This window comes from Platalea leucorodia (assembly GCF_965183815.1).
Source record: "Platalea leucorodia genome assembly, chromosome: 2".
In the NCBI taxonomy this organism is placed as follows: domain Eukaryota; kingdom Metazoa; phylum Chordata; class Aves; order Pelecaniformes; family Threskiornithidae; genus Platalea; species Platalea leucorodia.
The window spans coordinates 7455406-7477824 of NC_138824.1; the positions used below are offsets into that span (position 1 = coordinate 7455406).

Here is a 22419-nt window from a genome sequence, read left to right on the forward strand (position 1 = left end):
GTTCGTTTATGGTTTTGAACTTTGCAAAGTGAGGGTAGGTTATACTGGAGAAATTCTACTTAAAATTCATATATATACATATATGCAATACACAGACACATATATATATTTACATAAATATAAAATCTTAATAGAAGAGATCTCCTACATTAGGGTCTGCAGTCTCAGGCAGATATTTTTAAAAATTCTGTACCATTCACCCTCTATACTGCTTGACCTGGCTACATACAGAAACCTCCATTTGCCATTTTCTCCATTCTGTTGTATAACAAATTTCTAGTTCGGGTTTATTACAGAAAATTGTTTCAGTTGTGCCTTAAGAGCTCACTCACGATTGCCAGGGAGACAAGCTGCTCTCATTTCTTTAGAAAGAGTTTCTAATTTGATGGGCAGAGCTTAGTGAGTCGCAAAAAAAGCAGGGTCAAGTCACTGGAAACAATTGCTGGGTTTACCTTGCTTTCAGCTGTGAAATCGTTGAAGACATCGCTTTACTTTCTGTATCGTAGCCTTTTCATTTTATATTTGTGTGTCTGCCATGACCGAACCTAAAACTGGAGGATATATTCATCCAACTTTTGATATAAATAATCCTCTTAAAAAGCACAGCTAGCGGTTTGCTCATCCAAATGCTTTATTATGCATTTTCAGCTGGTGTTGCTTTAACCGAAGGAACAGCGACGGCTGTAACTGAATCCAAACCAGCGTTATGCTCCCAAACTTCTTTAATGATTGCATTTCTGGAATACAGCAAGCCATTTGCAGGTTATAGAATAACAGTACTAGCTGGAGTCATTAGTTACCTTGCCTCAAAAGCAGAGTTTAAAGAGGGTTGCGTTTTAAGCTTCGTGCTGGTGCATTTTCCGTGTAACTTCATATCTTTATTCAGTGTCTCCTGCAATCCTTCAACCTGTCTATTTGTAAATTTGTGCCTGGAGAAAGCTCCCATGTGGCAAGCCAGGATTGGATAAATGTTACTTGTATTTCTCTGATTGCAAACTCCCAGCATCTGGGATTTTCAGCTTTGAGTACAGTTTGTTTCATGCTGAGATTCATCTTTTTGGGGAAAGCAAAGGTCATCGCTTCTCCGGAGTTGCGACTGATTTGATTCTTTTTCTCGGGGAGGCGCTGGGAAGGGAATCCTTACTGGAATGCATATTGATAAAGGCTGAGGATTCTGGCTTCTTAGATAAGTAATTTTTTTTTCTCTTCTCTCCCCACAATGACTATGTATTGCAGCAACTCACTGGCTTTTTACCAAATCAGGAGCTGCAGTATTTTTCTTCCGATGGAATAATTTCAGCCCACTTCAGCTAGCATGACAATCTTATGTGATTGTTATGAGTAGGCGTTTACATCCTTTTACATGCTAATACTGCCACACCTGCTAGTCCCCCTCATTTCCATTTCTCTCTTTTTTTTTCTTTTTTTTTTTTTTTTTTTTCCAATGTAAAATCTAATTTCCCAGAGGAAGGGAAATCCTGAGATTCGTGATCAATGCTGCATCGTTGATTCATCAACAAAGAAGGGGATGGCTGAATGGGACACAGGTAGAGATTCAAGCAGGCTGCTTCTGACCAGCAAGAGAAAAGCTAGCTGTTGAGCAGCATATGTTGCCACTCCATGTGCTGTATTAGCTACTTGTTTTTAGCCTTCAGTAGGCTGCTACTACTGCAGCACTAAAGGAATGTGCCCTATTGTTAAAAATCCTGACTGCTTTACACCAATGATTTGCCACTGCAAAGTTGCATGCACCAACAACACTTTATCGTTGATGTTTGGATGCAAGGTAGGATGTGGTTAATGTATTTAAATGCATGCTGTAACTCCTTTGAATATCTGTGTTATTTAATTTCATGTCTGACTAGAGATTTCAGTGCAAATTGCGATACGTTGGCTATAAATTAGGGCTTACAGCCGATACGTTTTAAATGTTAGGAAAAAAATCAGAAGTAAAGCTTTCTTATTTCCCAGGTTTGTACGAGTATAGATTTACATAGGAGAATCTAACGGATTGTGAAGCATTTGTTTTAGAGTTGACTGTATACTTAGCTAACAGTGCTAAGATTACTAAACCACTACTCTGCCATTTGCCCGGCTTTATTGATTTTGATGTGTATACTGTTATTACAAAAACACAAACCAGTACGAATGAATATATTTTTTCCATTTATATTGCTGACATGGCTTTTAACCATAAGAGCAATATTAAAGTATACAGCCCTGCACTTCTCTGTAAGAAATAAATAAAGTAAGCTCCTGAGCCCATTTTTAAGTCTACAAGAATATCTTTAAATAAGTGTTTTCTTCTAGGGACTGGACAATCGTTTAATTTCTCTTTTAAATTTAAATCAAAAGGTGGCGCAGTTAGCCAGAGAAGTTTCTTTTCTGGCTGTGTAATGCAATCCCACCCCAATTTTTTTAACAAAGGTGTTGGATTGGACTATGTTTTTCCCCATATACATCCTGACGTGACATTAGAGTATAACCGATGTTGTTTGTTATTTTACTGAAATAACTCAAAAGTGATTACATGGTTTTTAAAACTTATTGTCTTTGGGTAAACAAGTTTGGTTCTTGGATCACTGGATCAATCATGATGATTTTACAGTGGGATTGCAAATTTTGTCCCATTCCTTTTCCTTGCTATCCTTAAATATTGGATGATATTAAAACTGTTCCCCTATGTTTAAATAGACTAGGAAATGAGCAGTTACATAAAAAAATGGTAGTGATAGTAATTATTTTTAAATCATCTGTGTAACTTTTTTAATCCTCAAAAATACCTAGGCTAGAAAGATCAAATTTTAGTTGTACAGCCCACAAACTAGGGAACACAATATAATTTTTTTGAGTTCCTATGTGACAGACTAGCCTAAATAAAATGAAGTAACTTTATGAAATAGGTCGTAGATGACCCAATGATCCCTAAACGTAATTCAGCTAGAAGTTAATAGCAGATCATCTACTGCTTCGTATAACATACTTAAACTTAAACTAGGTTCCAGTCAAACATTTACAATTTATTTGTCTACCTTCTCCTTTTCCTCAGACTAAGGCCTGCCTACGTCTCTGGTTACTCGAGACTTTCCTGAACTAAAGTTTCTCGTTTCCACGCTTCCTTTTTAAATAGGCAAAAATATATTCAATTAGCGAAAGGGTTATAATTTAATTGCTGTGTCATGATGCCACTAGGGATATAAATAGCATTAAGAGTTTAACAGTTTAAAAGCTTTTTTAATTTGCATCTTTTTCATAACAGCAATTCATATTTCCTTTTTATTTTAACTTTAAAAACTTAAACCCTCTTGTTTTCAAGTGTTAAATTCTAATTAATGAAGGTGAATTGTTAGTCAGGGGAAATTAAATGCAAGCCACCCTTCTACAAAGGTAGGCCAGTGGCCTAGGGACTGGTATCCAATTTGTATTCCTGCCTGTAAGCATGATTTTCAAAGGATATTCTTTGATGCACTTAAGTTCTTTCATTATTTTCAGATCTGGTTAGGAAGAAGCAAGAGAATAAAAATCATAAATTTTTATTAAAAATGATTTTTATTAAAAATCATAAACTTTTTTCCCTCCTCTTTCTTTAGCGCTTCAGGCTCACTAAGTTAGTCACAGTCAATGTTTTATCTTCTTGTGGTGGTTTATAAACTACTTTTCAAATGAAAAGTGGATGTGTGGGATAGTGATCATTTTCAGAAAGATGAGAAGGAGCACGAGCGAACTGAGTTAGCTTCGGTTGGTTCAACACTTGTCAGATTAGTACCCTTTGATACCACCGTCAAGCAAACGTGAGATATTCTCTATACATACCAGTGTATCACCTCACTTCAAATATCTTTTTTCTCATTTCCTTTTGTTCTGCAGCCCATATCTAAATACGTAACGTTTTGCTTTGGACACATAGGGTTATATTTCTAGGTTTATGGGTATAGATCCATTGTTAGCAAGCAAAGAAGTTTGAACAAGAAGTAAGGATGTGTCTTTTTAGGCAGTGTTTTAGTCACATGGCATGAAATCATGGATCTAAGCATGCTCATAATATTATGACTTCTACTATCACGTGGTTCTTAAACTCAGGAAGGAGAGCAATATACTGGAATGACACTTTATATTCTGGGTGGCAGAGGAGAAAACAGGTCCTCAGAACAGGAGAGTTTTAAAATAGAGATAGTGAAACATACAACAAAGGAATTCAAAGCTCAGGCAAATATCTCCAAGTGATAAAATAACCAGCTCAGGTTATTAACTAGCTCCTTTCGAGAGGACAGTGCAAGTTACAGGAATGAAATATTGCTCACGCTCTTGATTTACAGTTTTTAGTTTTAATTTTGTGCCAAATACAGTCGTCTTTTCCTATGGGCACAGAAGTGAGTGAGAGCAATGCACCACATCAGAACCATCACACCCATTTTTATCTGTTCCCAATGCAATAATTTTACAGTCTGCTCACTCCTAACAGGTGGTGCCAGGGAGTTAATTTGGGGGGGGCAGGAAGAGGGTGTGCATGTCTTACTACACCATATGTTGCAAAGAAGGCAGTGGAGGAGTCTTAACTGCGCCTGCGGGAAGCTTTCCTTTTCAGCTTGTTTTCCTGGACTTTGATAGTTGACCTTGTCTTGGACCTTTACTTTCAATGATGCCCAGTTTTATAATCCTTGACCTTGAAATTGCAAAGAATTCAGAGCATTTTAATCTGAAAGGCAGGGTAGTGTTTACCTGAAGTGCCACTATTGCAACCTACTTTAACATGTTTAAACACTTCTCCCATTTCTGGTAGGAAGTATCAGTGTTACCGGTACAGAGGAAAAGCAGAGAGGGGGCAAGCAGGTTTTAAAATATGGCCCTCAGGTGCCAGGAGGTGTTTTGCAGAACTTTCTTGTTCATAGTCTTGCAGGGCTGGGATATGAATGTGTATCCTCTGAGTCCTAGAGTTGCTCCACCGCTACTGGATAGATTTGTGTCTGTGGACTAAAGGACAGCTTGTGTGTAAGATAAACCTGCGTTCACAGATCTCCATCGAGAGGAGTGCCAAGGCGTATATCAGATTCTCACTGAAGATGATGAGACTTAAATGCATACTTAAATGTCAGTATGTGCTTACTCACTTTGCTGAATTGGGCCCTGTAATAGTTCATTCAGTATTGCAGAAGAGTTATCTTCCGATTCTTAATATCCTGTTCATTTTGCTCTTATTAAGAGTGCCAGGAAGGGATTTCAGATTGACTGAGATGTTTCTTAAATTAAATTTCAGCCACAATTCTGACACTCACATGGGAGTGTTTTTCTGTCTTATCTCCTTTACCTCTGTATATTGAGCATAGATATTGAGGAGATTCTATTGAAAGATGAGTGACTTCCCTGTTTGTTGACCTATATCAAGTATTTTGATAAATCTTACTTTCCTTTTGATTTAGGTTTATTTTTATATCTGTCCTAGTATAATTTAAGAGTTGGTTTGTTTGGGTTTTTTGTTGTTTTTTTTTTAAGGGATAAGAGATACCTTCCTCTCTTCCCTGTCTCCTTTCTTTCCTCCTAGTACATTTATCACAACCAGTCTTCCAGCACAATAGCTGATTTTGGTAATTTTTTTCCTACTATTTCTCTGTTTTAACTGAGATAGCCAAATAGTGACCTATTCCACTATCCAAGGTGAGCATGAAAGTAAAACCACTTGTTTCTTCAGCTGCCAAAACTTCTTTGTTTTGCACAAGTGTTGCAATACAGAAGGTTTTATTATTAAAACAAATAGTAGGGAGTATTACTGAATGTCTTGACATTCATATTTATTATTCTTATCATGGTCAAACTACTGTTTTTCTGTACCAGCATTATTATTCTCTTGAACTAACTCTCTATGTCACTTAGTTCTTAATTGAGAATAGTCTCTACATTGTCATAGCCTAGACTTGGTTATTGTAAGAAACAGTAATCTGAGATGACAGGAAAATGCTTTTCCAGCTAGGTATGATACACAGTAGACCATGCTCAAAGCTTTGAATGCTTTAGCTTCTTGATGCATCTCTGTGAACTCAATTGGGATTTTACATTTCATGGGACAGTCTGAGGTGGTTTCTGGATGCAACTAGATTAATATTTTCATTTGAATTATAAATGAGCTTTTGAAATTAATCTCCCAACCCTACCCATGTGTCCTGCTTTGTTTTGCATTGCAGAGTAGGCTTAGAGTGTGCAAATGGGATGCCTTTTTGATGAAACTAAGTGGAAAGATGCACTCCAGGAGCACACCAAGTACTCTGCAAAATCTTATGGGTATTCACTTTATAAAAACAGATTAGCACTATTTCAAGTAAAACACAAAACATGCATGGTGCTTGAGGACATGGTTTAGTGGTGGACTTGGCAGTGATAGGTTAACGGTTGGACTCGATGATCTTAAGGGTCTTTTCCAACCTTAAAAATTCTATGATTCTGTGTGTAATGTGGTTGAGTCCTTACCAGCTCTTCATTCTGTGGATCCATTCCTGCTGCTTACTGGTGTGGGCATAACCTCTGACGCCACTGACATATTTCAGATGTGGTTTTTGGGGGGCCAGAACTGGACAGATGTAAAAATACAATATATTCATGGTCATTCTTACTTCTGTGATCCATATATCATTGATATATTGTATATGGTTCCAGAACTCTCTGAAAGAATTTACTGCCTATTCATAGACAATCAGCAGAGTAAGTCATCTGGAACATTACTGCCACTTGCTATGCGTAACATTTGATAGTAGCACTGAGAAACCTACTTCCACATATTATTCTTGTTAGGCCACTGTGGTGTTAAAATAAAAATGCTCAGCAATAGGAGGAGCTGCAGAAGAGATGCAGGATTGCCACTGGCAAGAGGCTCTGAGTATGATCAGTTGTGTCACAGAGGATTTGTGCATTAGTGTACAACACTCAAGGCAGGGAGAGTTTACTTCTCTGGCATAACATCTATGCAAGCTAGACATGGGGTGTAAACCCAAGCAATTTCAGCTATCCATATCTTTTTTTTTTTCTGTTAGGCATTGCCTAACACCCTGCACTTTAACACTCTTGGCTTAAGAACAAGTACAAGCGCTCCCCAGCAGTTCCCAGCCATCATCAATGTGTGTGGGAAAAGATAAAGTATACATTGTACTCAAAGGCCATCAGACTGAACTTTTCTGAGGCCAAAGTAGCAAGTTATAAGGCTGTGGTACCCTGCCAGGAACTCCTGCCAGTATTGAAAAGTTTATAAAGTGGATCCTACTCTTGAGAACTTCTTGTTCCCAACCGTTGAGGAGCATTGCACTGGTGAAGTACTCTGGTATCAGAGGTGAGTAGATTGCAACTTCGTAAGTGCTCCTGAATTTGTTATCTTTAACTCAGCATGGGTGCTGCAGAAATCAATATTACACGTGGCACAAGGATGGCAGAAGCCTAAGGAGAGGTAGGAGGCCGCAGCGGGAAGATCCAGGTGGGGCAAGTGGAGGGAAGGCATGAGGAAGGACGATGCAGAGACAGCAGCTCAGGGGTAGGATGAGAAGGCAGTGGCCTGGGCAAGGGTCCTGAGGAGGCAAGCAGAAGAGAAAACACCACCAGTGAGGTCTGGCTAGATTGAAAATGGAAAAAAAAATTGTTAGATCATGAATCCTCTGAAATGATGGGCCCAATCACGTCAGTCTCATGGGAGTTAAGTCACTGGTTAGGGAATGCAAACAAGTGTTACCATTTCAGTCTCATTTAGAGTGAGCTCACTCGCTAGCTGTCACTCACTGGCACTGGCCAACGTCTGGGCGGGTGATGCCCAGGCATTTTTCTAAAAGCATCAAGATCAGATGTTAAAAATATTTCTGCTTTTGTGAGAATATCGCATCTCATTTTTTGCCGCTGTCCTGCCCACGAGCTCCCTGTACGCTGTGAAGGAGATGGGTGGCTGGTGGGAGATTCCCTGAGAAACCACTCCATAGCAAATGTGCAGATAGTTTAAATTAAGAAAACAATGCTAAAGTGGCTTTTTTAATAATTTTTTTTTTTCTTGAAAAGTGTATACACTGAAAGAAACTTCTGTTGTAAGTGGGATCTTCAGTCCCCACATAATTTTTAATCACTGGCCTTTTTTCCACATTTTGCCAGAATATCTGCTTCTAGCTGCCATCAGGGGCTGGACACTGGGCTGGATGGCCCACGTGCTTGTTGTGCATGCTTCTGTCATCGCAACAAGAATATTTACTGTTAGCACAGCAATGGAGTCTGATTTTCATCACTCTAGATTACTTAAAATTCACCTGAAGTTAAGGGATGCTGTGAATACCCTCTGTATTGTACCTTTGAACATATAGCCATGGTGGGAAATGGGTTTCTTTTTAAGCTAGTAATAAAGCAGAATTGATTGTTGTGGTTCACAAGCACTGTGAATATGAAAAAATATATGAAAATATGACAATAAAGTGTACCTATGGAAAAAGTAGGGCAGGACGCACATAGCTAAGGGTTACTGAGTATTTTGAAGGGGAAGTTCAGAGTTTGCTCAAACACTCAATTTTTTAAATACATTTTTGCTTTAAATTGTATGTAATAATTACATAAAATGAGGTACATTCAAATAGAAATATATAAATACTGGAATGACTTGGTGCAGTTACATGAGCTGCTTGATTTTACAAACTAATTATTGACTAAGAGAAGGCTATATATAGACATTCATCTTAACTGTAAAAGATGTCATAGAAGAGAATGGTGATAAAGAAGTGTTATATAAATATATTTAGGTGATAATAGCAATAAAACTGAAAACTGTCACTGAACAGTTCTTCTGATCTTTGAAAACTAGCTTTTATGTTTCCAGTGTAACTGTCAGAAATATTCTCATTATTAAAATATAGGTATTTATTACTTTCAATTTTCTGATTATATTTCCTTCAGCTTTAAGCATTTGATATAATATTAATAATCATTAGGGACAGGATTTTTCAAGAGAGCCTATCTGGGGGTTGTGCTAAATGCAATGGAAACCTGAATGATTACTGATGGGGAAACCTGAAAGATTACTGATGGGGATTCCTGTGGCTCCCTGTAGAAGTTAATGATCTATAATCCCAGGAGAGATGGCACAGAATGATCTGATGAAGTACTAGGGCAGTTTGGGCTATTCTTTTGAGTCACTTGGCTATTAAGTGTATAGAGAGTATCATTACGAATCTGTAAGGTAAAAATGTCCCTCTTCGCACAGCTTCAATGAGGAATTGCACTCATTAGCTAGTCAAACGATCCCCACCAAGTTGTACGTGGCCAGGAAGCAGGCTCTCTGGGAAAATGTCTGACTCTCAGTGAAACAGAAAATTTTTTGTTTTCAATTTTCCCTCAAACTGACATTTCAGAAACCTTGATTCTGAGAATCCTGACACATCATTTTGGGGAGCTTTCCTTTAGGAGATGCTCGCAGCTGTTCAGTGTAATTAAGATGGAATATGCCAAATATGAATTTTCAGAAACATGTAAGCTGGTGTCAGCACTGAAGTCCACACAATGAATCACCTGGAGGATCTGTAGCTATGGCAAGTGTGGTACAGAGCCTACGTCAACACATAGCTGCCTGCAGAAGACAATGTAGACACATACGAGGTAACTTTCTTTGCAAGATGTGAGCTCATCCCCTCTGGAAACAGACCTGTAACTACAGACCTTGGGCCAGCTGCAAAGTTTTTAGGATATACCTATATTGCTGAAAGAGTACTCAAGTACTTGACTCCCGATATTCCATATTGCAAAATTGTTAGTATTGTTCCTTGGTTGTGTTTCGGGGTGCTCCCAAGACAATTTGTAGGCATGGCTTGAAGGATTGTTCACTCCAGGGAATCTTTCCAAGAGGGAGCATGGATGAGACTGCATCAGGGAAGATTACTTGCAGCCTACAGGCTATCCTCTGGGCTATATCTTCAAACACCCCCCACCCCTGCATGATACGTGATATTCATTATGTGATATTTGAAAGCCTGCAACACATCTCTTCAGTTTCATTTAATAAAAATGCCACTTTAGTAGCAACATGGACATGAGCCTCTCTCAACCACTTGGCCTGTGAATGAAGGATCGTGCTAAGAAAAGGATTTATTTAGCATAGTAGATGTAGTATAAGGGTCTCGGGCATGATTCCACAACTGGGAGCTTGGAAAATCTAACAAATAGGCCTGTGTCAGGCTTGGTTCTTCCAGACCTACCACCGCCACACCTGTGACAGTCCTCCTGGAATATACCCAGGTATATTGTGTTAGAGATCCAGGCCCGAATCTGTAAGAAACCTGCGTTGGACTCAGCAAAAGGCAAGAGATCCTGTGTTCAGCACATAGGGGTGCTCCACCCTTGAATACTTCCCACCAGCTTAGCTATATTCACTTATACTTTATTGACTAGAGATCCTGCAAGTAAGAAAGAAGTTTAAATTCAGTGAATTAAAAGGTTGCATACCTATAAAGGCATTTAAATTAATAATTCACACTTGTCTACCACCTTGTAAGGCTCGTATATAGCTTATAACTACCACCTGTTAAAGTATATTGCTAAAGTATGTTAGTCGTGGCACTTACGCTGTTTCTGAGAAGTATTGTCAGCTGGCAGTGAGATGCCTTGTAATTCTTATATATCCCAGGGATATCCCAGTCTGTATTAAACACAGTTCCATAACAGGATAATTACCTCCATAAAACGTTTAGAAAACAGTCACTGCCAGAGAGGGGTCTGTGGCCTTGATTTAGGACAGGGAACAGGAACTCCTTATTGCTATTTCTGGCTCTCACATAGAGTTCCTGTTGTGGCCTGGGGCAAATTGTGCCTTGTGTCTCTTTCTAGAAAGTCAAGTTGGTAATACCTGCCTCAGAGGAATAATGAGAATTAATAATTATTGCATGTACACAGCACTGAAATGAAATGAACAGTGTAAGTACAATGCGCCATAGGTTTTAAGGACCAACATAAAGCCATGGCAAGGCTAAGACAGGGGAGGCTGTAGGTGAAAATGGAATGATATTAGTGCAAATCAAAGCATTTCCTCCTCCTTTTTTGCCGTCCAGCCCTCTCCCGCAGTATTTATTTCAGGTATACCTTGAAATACTATTGTTCATCTTTTTTTTAAAGTTCTCCCTCCAGGTCTGAGCTTTCACATCCCAATAATTTTTGCCCGTAGCAAATTGTTATGGTTGAATTGCAAGTCCCTGGAAAAGAGGGTTTGAAATGAGAGTGCTGACAGGCTCTTATCTCCACCCGTCCAAGTAGTGCTCCTATCATCTAATTTATTATATAAAGTTGCTGCAGGGGAGAAGCATTTTCCAGAGCTCTGATTATTTGAGCTTTTATTTTGCAAAGATTGCTTAAAAATAGTCATAGGATGATACATGAGGCAGGAAGCAGACAAGCAGATGAACATAAACCTGTTGCAAGGAGGCAAATCAATAACTGCATCACACAAATTTTGTGACTGTTCAGGAATTCTGGTTAGGGTGATTGCTAGGAGGGACATTCAGCCCAGTTCAGAGGGCCATATGGCTCTCTTAAACTACGCATTAAATCCCAGATTCTGCAGTCCACAATAAATTAAGCAAAGCGCTACAGAGTCCTATCAAATCCAGGACATAACAATCTGCAGAGCTGTGACTGAAGGTCTTTTCAGTACTGTTAGTAACAGTGTTTTGCACTGTACCTATAAAATAAATAAAATTTATACCTTTCCTACTCATTACATTCCCTTGCCTGTGTTAGTGTTTGCACTTGGATTTCTGGTCCTTGGCTTAAGTAAGACAGTAAATTAGCTGGGTAGGAACTAAATACTTGACAGCATAAGAGAGCATGGTACATTTTTGCACTGGCAAAGTTAACTGAGGACTAATATTTCGTACACAGTAGTTTGGGATATAAAATAAGCAGGACAAAATGTTTTCATAAGACGAAGTTTGCTGATACATTTTGAAACATATAATCCTTCCCAGAACAATTAAGAAAACTCAGGGGAGGAGGGGAAGGGCAGAGAAGGGAGAAGAAGATGACCTAGAAAATGCGCTTGAGGATCTAATTTTGTGTGTATGTACGTATTACAGACGAGCCTGTTGCACCTCCTCCCGTAAAGCCCTGGTGTTTTGCACTCTTTACTATATGCATCAACCCCCACGTGAGTTCCAGGCATGCAGCTTTTTAATTTTACAGCATTAAGGGCAAGTCTTTCCAGTGTCTTGAAGTTCATAGCCTTTAAAGATGTTGGAAGCTAGCACAGAGGGAAGCATGACTTTGTGAGGCAAATCTTCAGAAGATTGCAAGATCTGGTTATGAAGAAGCAGCTTTGTATTAAAAGTGTTATTGTTGTAGGGCCCCTGAGCTTCACACCTGCTTCCTCAGCCTCAGGCTGGAGGGGCAGAGGAGCATCGTCTCCCTCACAGAGCTGGGAGTTGAACCTCAGGCTGTTGCATCTTGTGCTGGAGCTGGCTTCCTAAAACAAAGGTTTAATTTGCTGTCTACAATTGCTTAATCTGTACAGATCTGATGTATAAATCTCTTACTGGTGCTGGATTGCAGCACCTTTTCACAGAGCATTAGCAACTACTACTTTCCAGTGTAATTGGAATAAAAATGTTCAGCGTGCAGAGCCAGAGAAAAAGAGCTGCTCTCAAACTAATCCACATTCTACATGCAAACACAAGCTATTTCTTGACTATTTGTATTCACCAGGAGCGACAGCGTCGGGCTCCATGAGTTAATAAAGTTTCTTAAATAAGAATTAGTTGTTCTGTAGTCTGATGCTTTTTCTTCTGCTGTCTTCAGTTTATTCATAAAAGAAAGGAGCCTAGATAAGAAAGGGTCAGCTCACATTATCAGAATGTATACAAAGTAATCACAGAATCATGGAAATGTTGATTGGAAAGGACCTCTATAAATCACCTCATCCAAATTTCACTGAAAACAGGAGAAATGAGAGGTGATTTAGCATGCAGCCGTACACCTCACTTTGCAGAAGAAACAGTTTGGTTTTTAAGCAGTGCCAGGTGAAATATTTCTTTGGCTAAAACAGAAGGAAATTTGGGAAGCATAATCCAGTGTTTAAAACAAGGGGGAGGAGGTTAAATGGTCTGAGCATTACTCCCTGTTCTTCTATTGATTCCATAAAAGATGTGGAGAAAGTCAGTTTAACCCCGTTTTGCTAAAATTAGAAGTGTTGCCAGGGGCTCAGATTGTAGAGGCTGCTGTTACAGGGGCTAGGATTTCACCTTTTAGTGCTTCAGTTTCTCTAGTAAAAAAGTTCAGATAGAGTTTGTGAGACTCTCAGGTCAAGATCCCTGAGACACTTAAGTACCAGCCCCCATGGCTTTTCATGGCAATTAAGCACCTTCTAAGGATCTGACCATGTGGTATGTCTCGCCCTCCAGTGCTTCCTTTATTCAGCCCTATGTCTTATCTCCTACATTGCTTTGCTTTACTTCTCAAATATGCATATGTGCTTTCTTTGCTGTTGCTGGCTCTCACTTAAAATTCACTGTTAGACCCCAGGTCAGTGGATGTGGTTGAGAAGGAGAATGAAGTTAACGACATTTTTTGAGTAAATAGCAGACAGGAATAGGGAAACGTGTCCATACCCTCTCACGTATATGTACATATGCACAAGCAGGTCACTAAACTCTGCACTTACCTGGTACGTTAGCAATACTCCCACTCTTAAATTCTGAAAATTTGGTGACTGTAGGCCTTGGATGAGATGGTGGGTGGGAGAAGTGGAATGTCTGTTTAAGGCTGTAAAGCTGCACTTGAACGTGTCAAAAATGTTTGCGATACAGAGGTCTATTTGCCTTATATAGAAAATGCACATTGACAAGTCCCTAAAATTTTTTATGCAAGAGTGAGAAGTCAAACAGGACTTTGAATGGTGCAGTAAATAATAAAACCATTTGTTGTCAAAAACAAGTTAAATCCTGACAATGTTTTTAAAACACTTCTTTCTTAAAGAAGGTTTTAACTCCTTGAATTAAGAGCAACTAAAATTAAAATAAACCAAGAAGGAAAAGGGAGCAGATTTCGCTTTGAATTTCCTACATAATTTATTCCCCTAGTTAGATGGTCAGAAGCTGATGCAGAGACCAAAGGAAGACTGATAAAGCATATTGTAGTAAAATACCTCAGTATTAGTAATTCCAGGTTTCGCTAAACCATGTAAATGACTGATATAAAGACCAAGGCACAGCACGTAATGAGACGTCTATCCTTTGGTGTAGTTTAGCTTCAGAAATTAGGGTTAGGGCTTTTTATTGAGATGCTTACGTGCAAAATTTCCTCAGACCTCTGTCAGAGTTGGTACCTAAAGAAACTTCATTATTTGGTCTGAAAATATTGCTTCCATGTTAAAGGGTGAGAGGCCACAGAAGATTTTCTTCTCTTGCTTTTCCCATTATGTTTAGATTAGCTTGAAAAAATCTCCACAGAGCCTCAAATCAGTATAAAGTACAACACTACATGTGGTCCATTGGTATCTGTTGGATTTTAGTTGGACTTAGGGCCAATAAGTTTTGACACAAAATTTACCAAAGAGGATTAATGTAGTCATGCATCAGATGGTTTTTTTGAGTGCAAGACAAGGCATGCAAAAGTGATAGAGTAAACAGAATTTCTTTGTTGTTCCTTAGCTATTATATTGTTATTTTCTGCATGCGAATAAAAGTTCTGATAATCTTCATTCACCAACCGCAAGCCAAAATTCATTTTCCTGGTGTGACTAATATGGAATGGTTTCTTTTCATCCAAAAAGACTAGTATGTACTGCAAAGAATAAGAAAATAATGAAGCTCTAGCAGGACAAAAGAGAAGGTGCTGAAAACCAGAAAGAGCTGAATAGTTTTTGAACTTGTTACTCTGCAAATTGCATTTTCTGTGTGTGAAGCTTTGAAAATGATGTTAATTTCTCCCCTTTATAATAATGTCCTTGAGCCTACAGTGTGCGAACAAAACAATTCTACGTCCGACACATGCTGATATAATGATGTTTAAAGTTACAGTGCCGTTCCCAAAAGAGAAAGACCTTGTAGGCATCTATCATATGTACTGGTCAGCAGGTGAGATCCCAGAAGAAGAGTAAAGCACTTTTTTTTTTTTTTTTTAATGTGTTATTGCTAAACATTAAATGAAATAAATATAAGCAGAGACACCTGAGGATTTGACAGTTTTGTGGTTGGAAACAACCAGTCTTCAGGTGGTAGTGGCCTTCTGGCTGTGTTTGCTACCAACTACAGCTGTTTACATCACTTCTTTGGCTGTAGATAACCTATTGGCCTTACTTGCAGAGTTGATGCAAACAACCATTTAGCAGCTTGCTGCTGAGCTCCCACTTGACCCCTAAGAACAGTGCAAACTGCTTAGAGACATGTTGACTTGCTGCTATTCCCCGCTCCCAAATGCACCGTTGTGCTTGGCTGCTGTCTGCAAAGATCAGTTTCAGGTGCAATCCCACAACAGAAAAAACATTTTAGAACAAATGCACCTTGAAAAACTGGCAAGTGAAAAAGGTTCTGAATTTTTTAATGAGCTCTGTAATTGTTGCTGTATTTTGGGGGGGTCTGAATATCCGTCTTTTAAAAAATCCTTTATTAAGTTTATTGAGAACTTCCAGCCACTAGCCTCAAGGCAAAATTCAGTTGAGCTGCTTGATATTTGTGCTGGGAATGCCTCTGGGAAAGGGCTGTGCACCTCTTTGTCACATACATGGTGTGGGTCGAAGTAAGGGAAGACAGGAAAGCTTGTTCTATGGGTCTTGGTGACCGTTCCTTGCTTCTTCTCACCTCTCATGTCAGGTGAGCATTGAAGAGAGAGCTCTGTTTAGGCCACCCAGCTCTGTCAATCCACAAATCCTGATCTTTTGAGACTTTAGGAACAAAGACAAAAAGTAGGATTTTCCCCTTCACTTCCCAAGAGGGGCTTTGACTTACCTAGAAACAAGTTATCTGTACTCTTCTCAAACTCCTCAGAAAGCCTTGTATGAGTAGAGCAGAGATAGGGATGTCTTCGGTGCCATTGCATGGAGGGAGAAATATGAAACTGGGGAAATACTTCTAGTTTGGATTAATCTTCTCTTGATTTCAGTTGAGATTTTTGTTGGATTCCAAAGTTTGGTACAAACTTCTCAATGAGGAGCTTAAGGTCTGGGGATTCCTCCTGGAATTTCTTCCATGGGACGTTTTTCTTGTATTTGAAAAGACAAGCATGGATAACAGTAATCAAGTTAGAAAATACCTGGTCTAGATCTCGTATGTGGGTGTTTTGTTTGGCCTTGTTTTGTTTTCCTGGCTTGAGGAACTGTACATCTCTTCTTTTATCTTAAAAAAAAAAAAAGAAAAAAAAAATAAAATTGACAGCAGCTTTAATTTGTGCTCTGCTCTTCCACTTTCTAGAGGTGCAGTGTGCCATTTTCAAAATAAATGGGTCGTCTTCTCTAGAAAGCTTTGCAATATATTTGAAAATGCAAGAATTCAGTGACATTCTCCCACCTTTATCCTATGATGCAGTAGTAACCTATCCTCCCATACATCCACTTGATTTTTCAAGGGCTTCAATTGGACACTCAAAAGCTGTAGAGCCATTGATTGTCGTTTGACTTACTATGAGTAAAATCGTATTTGTTTTTATTGTATCTTTCAAACTGACTGAGCTAAGCAGTGATGTGTGGCTGTTTACTCTTTTATGTATAAAATGTTAACCCTTGCCTCAAGGAGAGATTAAAGCTCTGATTTCTTCCTTCCCTGGCCTTGCCACAGACTTTTTTTGTGGTTTCAATGTATGACCTGTTACTATATATACATGCCAAGTATTGTATTCTTTAATGCTACTATCTAGTCCTATTTTCAGCACCATGATTGATGCTTGCAGGCGATTCAGTTTTATGCTGATTTCACCAAAAGCAGTAGCAGTGTTGCCATTGTGTGGGCACCCAGCTGGGGTTGCATTAAGCAGGCAATCTACTGCAAAAATATTCTTACAGTCCAGTCAGTGACAGCGGTAGAAACAAAGGAAACACAGAGCTAAATGAGGAGGTCCAAACGGCATTTTTTTTTCTCCAAGTTCCTAGGCTTAAGCATCCCCACTACTAAAAATATTGCTGATTATCCCTTTAAGGGAAAAATGTTAATATACAAGATCTAATTACCCCTGTCTAAGCTGATACGCCTACAGCACCTTTTACATAACCCAAACACTTGAGTTCCAATTATACAATTATATTTTAACATGTATTAAGTGCTATTCCTTTAGGGAGGAGACATACTCAATATTTTAACTAAACTCTTCCTCCATATAGATCTGCATGGTAGGGTCTCATTTCATCACAGTGCCAAAGACTTGTTTTTTCTCAGTTCCTTTCCCTTTAAATATACCAGCTGGCTCTTCAGAAAGCACATTTGCCATGTCTGCAGCACCGACAGCAGTATCTGTACATGTATATCAACTGCATGCTATGAAGCTAATGTTCTTGGGGTCAGTGGCAGCACTGTTACTGCAATTAGATCAATAATCCTTGCACAGTGTGAGTATCCTCTGTTTTGAGTACAACCTATGGCAAGGTCCAAGTCTCTAGAGGAAACAGCAGGCTTAAACATTGAGGAAAGGGTGCTGCTTTTTTTAATACTATGCCTTGCTCCAGAGACTGATAGCACAAAAGATTGAGTTTCCCTTTACTGGAAAGACAGATGACTCCAGTGACCATTCTTTTCTGGTATCTTCATGCAACTTCCATAAGACACAAAAGCCCTCATCTGCAGGCAAGACTTGTTGAGGAAGGCTATTTGCTGCATATTTTCAATCATCTTTAACATCAATGAGGTTTGTAGGTCACCTCTTCTGAAAACCCAGAGCCTAAGTTTAGAGTGAGGAGCCTGAGTGTAGCAATACAGTCAGAGCTAACTCAAGTTTTCTGAACATCCAGGCAAAGTTAGGACTTGGCGTGAAAGAGCATAGGAGAAGAAAAAGGATGAACCAAGAGTGAGTGGAGAGCAACCCTGGCGAGCAAGACTGTGAACTGCTGGTGCTCCTCATGGTGGATTAAATGCATGTGGGGCAAGGGCTGCTGGTGGAAGGGAGGTATCAGGTCCCAGAACTGTTCTGCTTCTTCCCATCCCTCAACGTCAGCCTATGCCAAAAGCTGGCCCAGCCTACAGTGCAATTGCACAGCTTGTGCTAAGTTCATTGCTGCTGTGGAGGTTACCTTAGCAGCAGCTGAACCACCTGGTTTAACACTGACGCAGCTATTTCTATGTTATACTGTAGTCATTCTTGCACAGTGAAGTTCAGTTTAAAATATCCCCTGCTTAGGAAACCAAGTTTTGGAAATGTTGAATAAAGTTATTATATTGGGCTGTACCTATCAGATAAACAGGGTTCCTGCCTCAAGAAAATGTGAACGGAGTTAATTACAAGCTAAAACTAAATTATTGAAACATTAGACTTGTGTTATTTTAATTATACAAAACCAAAAAATCTGAAGGTAAAGTTCCCATGGCAACCTTAGCTCTGTCTCCTGCGTGCAGTGGATGTGTGTAGATGTTTGTGTAAAATAGGATCATTCATTATCATGGTCAGAGTGATTTAGGACTTGCTGGTCAGGAAGATGTTAATCAGACCAGAAATCTCATCTTTAAAAGTGATTCATTTTTGGTATTTCTCTAGCCAAGTGTTGCAATGTAGAGGAGATTTTGAATTTCTATCCCATCTGATAAGTATTCATGCTAAAACATAATGCCTGAACAATCCATATCTTGTCATAAATCTGATCTATCATTTTTCAAATTTAGCTACGATTGTGACAGGCACCTTGCAGTCATGAATCTCAAGAGCTAGTAAGATGAAATTGGCACCCATTTTTTTCCAGTGAGCTCACTAGTATCAAACATTTGATTACACATTGCACTTAATACCGCAGAGCTAATTTCACCCATAAAGTTTTTTTAAAAGGGCTAAACATCATTTGCCTATCCATCAAGGATTATGGAAGATGCAGCGGTCTGGTGACGTAGCAGATTTGGCTCCAGTTCTCCTGTATCACCTGAAGAGCGTTTCCAGCAGATGTTCCCATGAGACATTCCCTTAATCTCTTCATCTCTATCCCCCACCTTGCTCATGTTCAGTTTTTCCAAAATGTACACATAGCCATGAGAAAGTGTCTCTCATAAATGAAGGTCTTAACAGAGCAAGGGGACTGATAATCAGGGTGAGGGAGATGTTTAGTGCTGATATGGGGAGAGACTGACAGCTGTAAGAAATTTGAGCTATTTTGTGCAGGCAGAGTGAATAAGGGAAAGTTTTGTGAAAAAAAAAAACCAAACACATATTATGCTCTTATGAAATGTGTCTAGATGGTGAAGACATTAAAGGGTACTATTCATTTTTATTACTGTCATGAGATTCAGTGAATGGCATGTTCGTGGTAGTGAGCTTTACAAGTATTATGTAAAGTACTTTTCCAAACTACAGCTTCTTTTTTTTCTGTGGTTGCCCTGTAAGTCTATTTTCAGTGACATAATTCTTCAGGGTAGTGGCTCAGAAAGAGGATTAATACTTTAGAGGAAGAAGAGAGGGGGTATAATTTTTCTTATACAGATAAATACACATCCCTGCATCTACTGAATATGACCATATTCTTGCTGAGCTGTTGTATAAAGTCAAAAGAGATAACATTATATATACATAACATAAGCATAATGTATGTATAAATATATTCTGAGCAGACTCACAGAATAATATGAAGATTTGCAGGCTTCTAAAATCCCAGAGATATAAACCTAAAGACAGAAGAAGTAAGAGTTCACTGTATTTAAGAGCTGTGAGTATATAAAGCAGATATAAGTATTAACTCACTAAGAATTCATCTAAAGAGAATTGGGAAATATTAAGAAAGAAACTTCATAAAAATTCTATTCTGTTGTCATTGGGGGGATTAAATGTTAGAACAATTAAATGTGAGAATGTCTTTAAACAGTGATTCTCTTTTAAATATAGGAAAGCTGGACCTACTGAGGTAGAGCAATTATTTCTCTTCTTTAAATACACATTTTTTCCCTGTGAGTCATGAGGTCAACGTCTCATACTTAGCATCCTGCTAAAATTAAACAGCATAAAGATTTCCTGCCAACGTATTTCTGATTTGGTATATTTTATTTATTTGGATATAGCACAAAAGCTAAAATATATATTTATGTCCCCAAAGGCACTCAAAAATACAGCATAGTTATAATCCCCAAAGGTCTTTCATCATAATTACTTTCCTTTTGTTTGTAGTAACATTTGCTGTATTTTGTTAGAAAGACAGGTTTGAAATTAAACTTTAGAATCAGGTAGGATATATTGGAAACAAGTCTTGTGACAGACCTCTTTTAGATTAGTCCTCTCTGAGATAACCAGTGAATGCCTCTGTGTTCATGTCAGTAAGACAGAGTCTCTGGGTCATGGGAGGTGACATGAGATTTCTTTGGTTATTCCCAGCTGGCTGAAACCAGACATAATCTAAAGGAGACCTCTTACAAGCGCTATCAGAACTAAGGGATTGCTGAGCACGATTGGTAGAAGGAGTTAAAAGGAACAGAGAAAATACACAGAGGAGGAGAGTGAAACACTTGAAAGCCAACATCATCAGGGCTGAAATTCTCCAGGAAGGTGGAGGACAATGAAAGCAACACCACTCTAGTTTTGCAAGCAGTGAATGCCAACAAAGGGCACCTTCTTTTCTTACAATAGCTGGTTTGAAATCCTTGATATGTTTGATAGTTTTTGTTGCCTCAGGCAAAAACCCTATAAAACTGAAGTAAAGAAGGGTGAGGAATGCTCTATACCCCATAAGCATGAAATATCAATAGTGGTTTTAATCAGAGAGAGAAAAGGTTGAGGCAATTCTGTGAGTGAAGAGCCATTTGGCATTGCTGGGGGGTTGAGTGTCTGATGAGAGATCATATTGGTTACATGTGCATTGAGACGTAAGCATAGTCACTTGTGCACCCCACACTGCCAATCCTCAGTGTGCACCATGAACACATGCTGACACTATATTCTGTATTACACCCTGTGTTTGTTTTCTCCCAGTCATTCAGCTGGAGCTCTTCCAAGAGCACTTCAAGCCTGCTTAGCTGTCCTGTAGCAGAAAACAGTGGGGGAGGGATGGAGCATGCCCAAGTCACCTCCCAACACAGCTTGTGATTGGGAGGGTAAACAAAACTCAGGAGTGTCCCTGAGAGTCCCAAAGGTAAAGATGTAAGGATCTGACAAACATAAGAAAGGACCAAGTCCAGACTCAGGGTAATGGGTAGACAATTATATCCTGAGAACTTGAACACTGTAAGAGAAAAGAGCTAAGTGTATGGCACCACAACTTTGCAGCAAAAAGCATGTGGAGTTCCAGAAGCAGAGTTAGTTAACAGAAGCCAGCCCACTGGGTGTCACAAAAGGAAAGATGTGAGAAGGAGGATGGATTATATTGCTTTGCAAAAGTTGGCAAGGGCCACCAGCATGTTTTGCTCAGATGAATCCTCATAGGAGCAATGAGCAGCAGTTCATTAGGAGATAAATACACTATTGAACTGGAAGTAAATGGGGCACTTATGAAGTTGGACATGGCATGCTTACCATTATGTTGGCAGAAACAGTTGTTTTCTTTGTTAGAAAAGTACAGTCTTGGATACTGGATAGTAAATTTACTATTGATAATAAAAGAGTTAAGTGCTGCACCTATTGCCATTAAAGAAGCATAGCCACATCAGTGTGCAAAAGGTAAACAGGGAGAGAGGTCTCTGAAGAGCAGAGTTTACATTGCAGACCCCACATTAAAGAAGCATTGAACTAACTGGATGGATGATCAGCACATTGGAAGACACTCATCTTATGATGGTACTAAGGAAAATATACTTCTTTTACTAGTGGAAAATACGGGAATTCCTTTTCCTCATCAGGAAGCTGCATTCCTAAAGATTAAGGAAGCAGAGTGGAGATTGGAAAAATATTCTCCAGGAGTAATAAACCTGCCAAAATAGAGGCATTTAGCAGCATTTTAAATGTCTTCAGGCATCTGAGACATCCCCCAATGTGTCTGTGGTAGATATGGCACCACACTCATAGGAAAGCTGTGCCTTTCTCCAGTGGCAGCTGAAGGCCTGACAAGTCTTTCTGGTACTAAAAAGGCATAAACACCTTCATCTCAGCAGATGAGCATGATTATAGTCTCCAGAGGCATCAGAAAAGATGATGAAGACCAAACAATCTGCAATTCATGCATCTGGGTAAATGTCCTTTACCCTGAGGATTGCCAGAGCAAGCACAGTTCTTAGCTTTGGTAAGGAAAAAGAGAAGGGAATGATGATTTGGAGAAAATTTATGCCAGGTGTTTTGAGCTTGATGATGTATCAGCAGATACCTTAGAAAACAATACATTTATGCTTTTTCCAT

The 22419-nt window shown here is 39.1% G+C and overlaps 1 protein-coding gene across 5 annotated transcripts in view; it reads left to right on the forward strand.

Moving 5' to 3' along the window:
- Nucleotides 1-22419, forward strand: part of DLG2 (discs large MAGUK scaffold protein 2) — a gene marked incomplete at both ends in the record, with an annotated part of 1048402 nt that overhangs the window by 384360 nt on the left and 641623 nt on the right. The window contains one exon of one of the 5 annotated variants that reach the window (XM_082337995.1): nt 1685-1783. The exons of the other annotated variants lie outside the window; for them this stretch is intronic. Coding sequence (XP_082194121.1) covers nt 1685-1783 — 99 coding nt within the window. Of the gene's footprint in view, nt 1-1684; nt 1784-22419 lie in introns of those variants that run through there. 5 annotated transcript variants of the gene reach the window in all.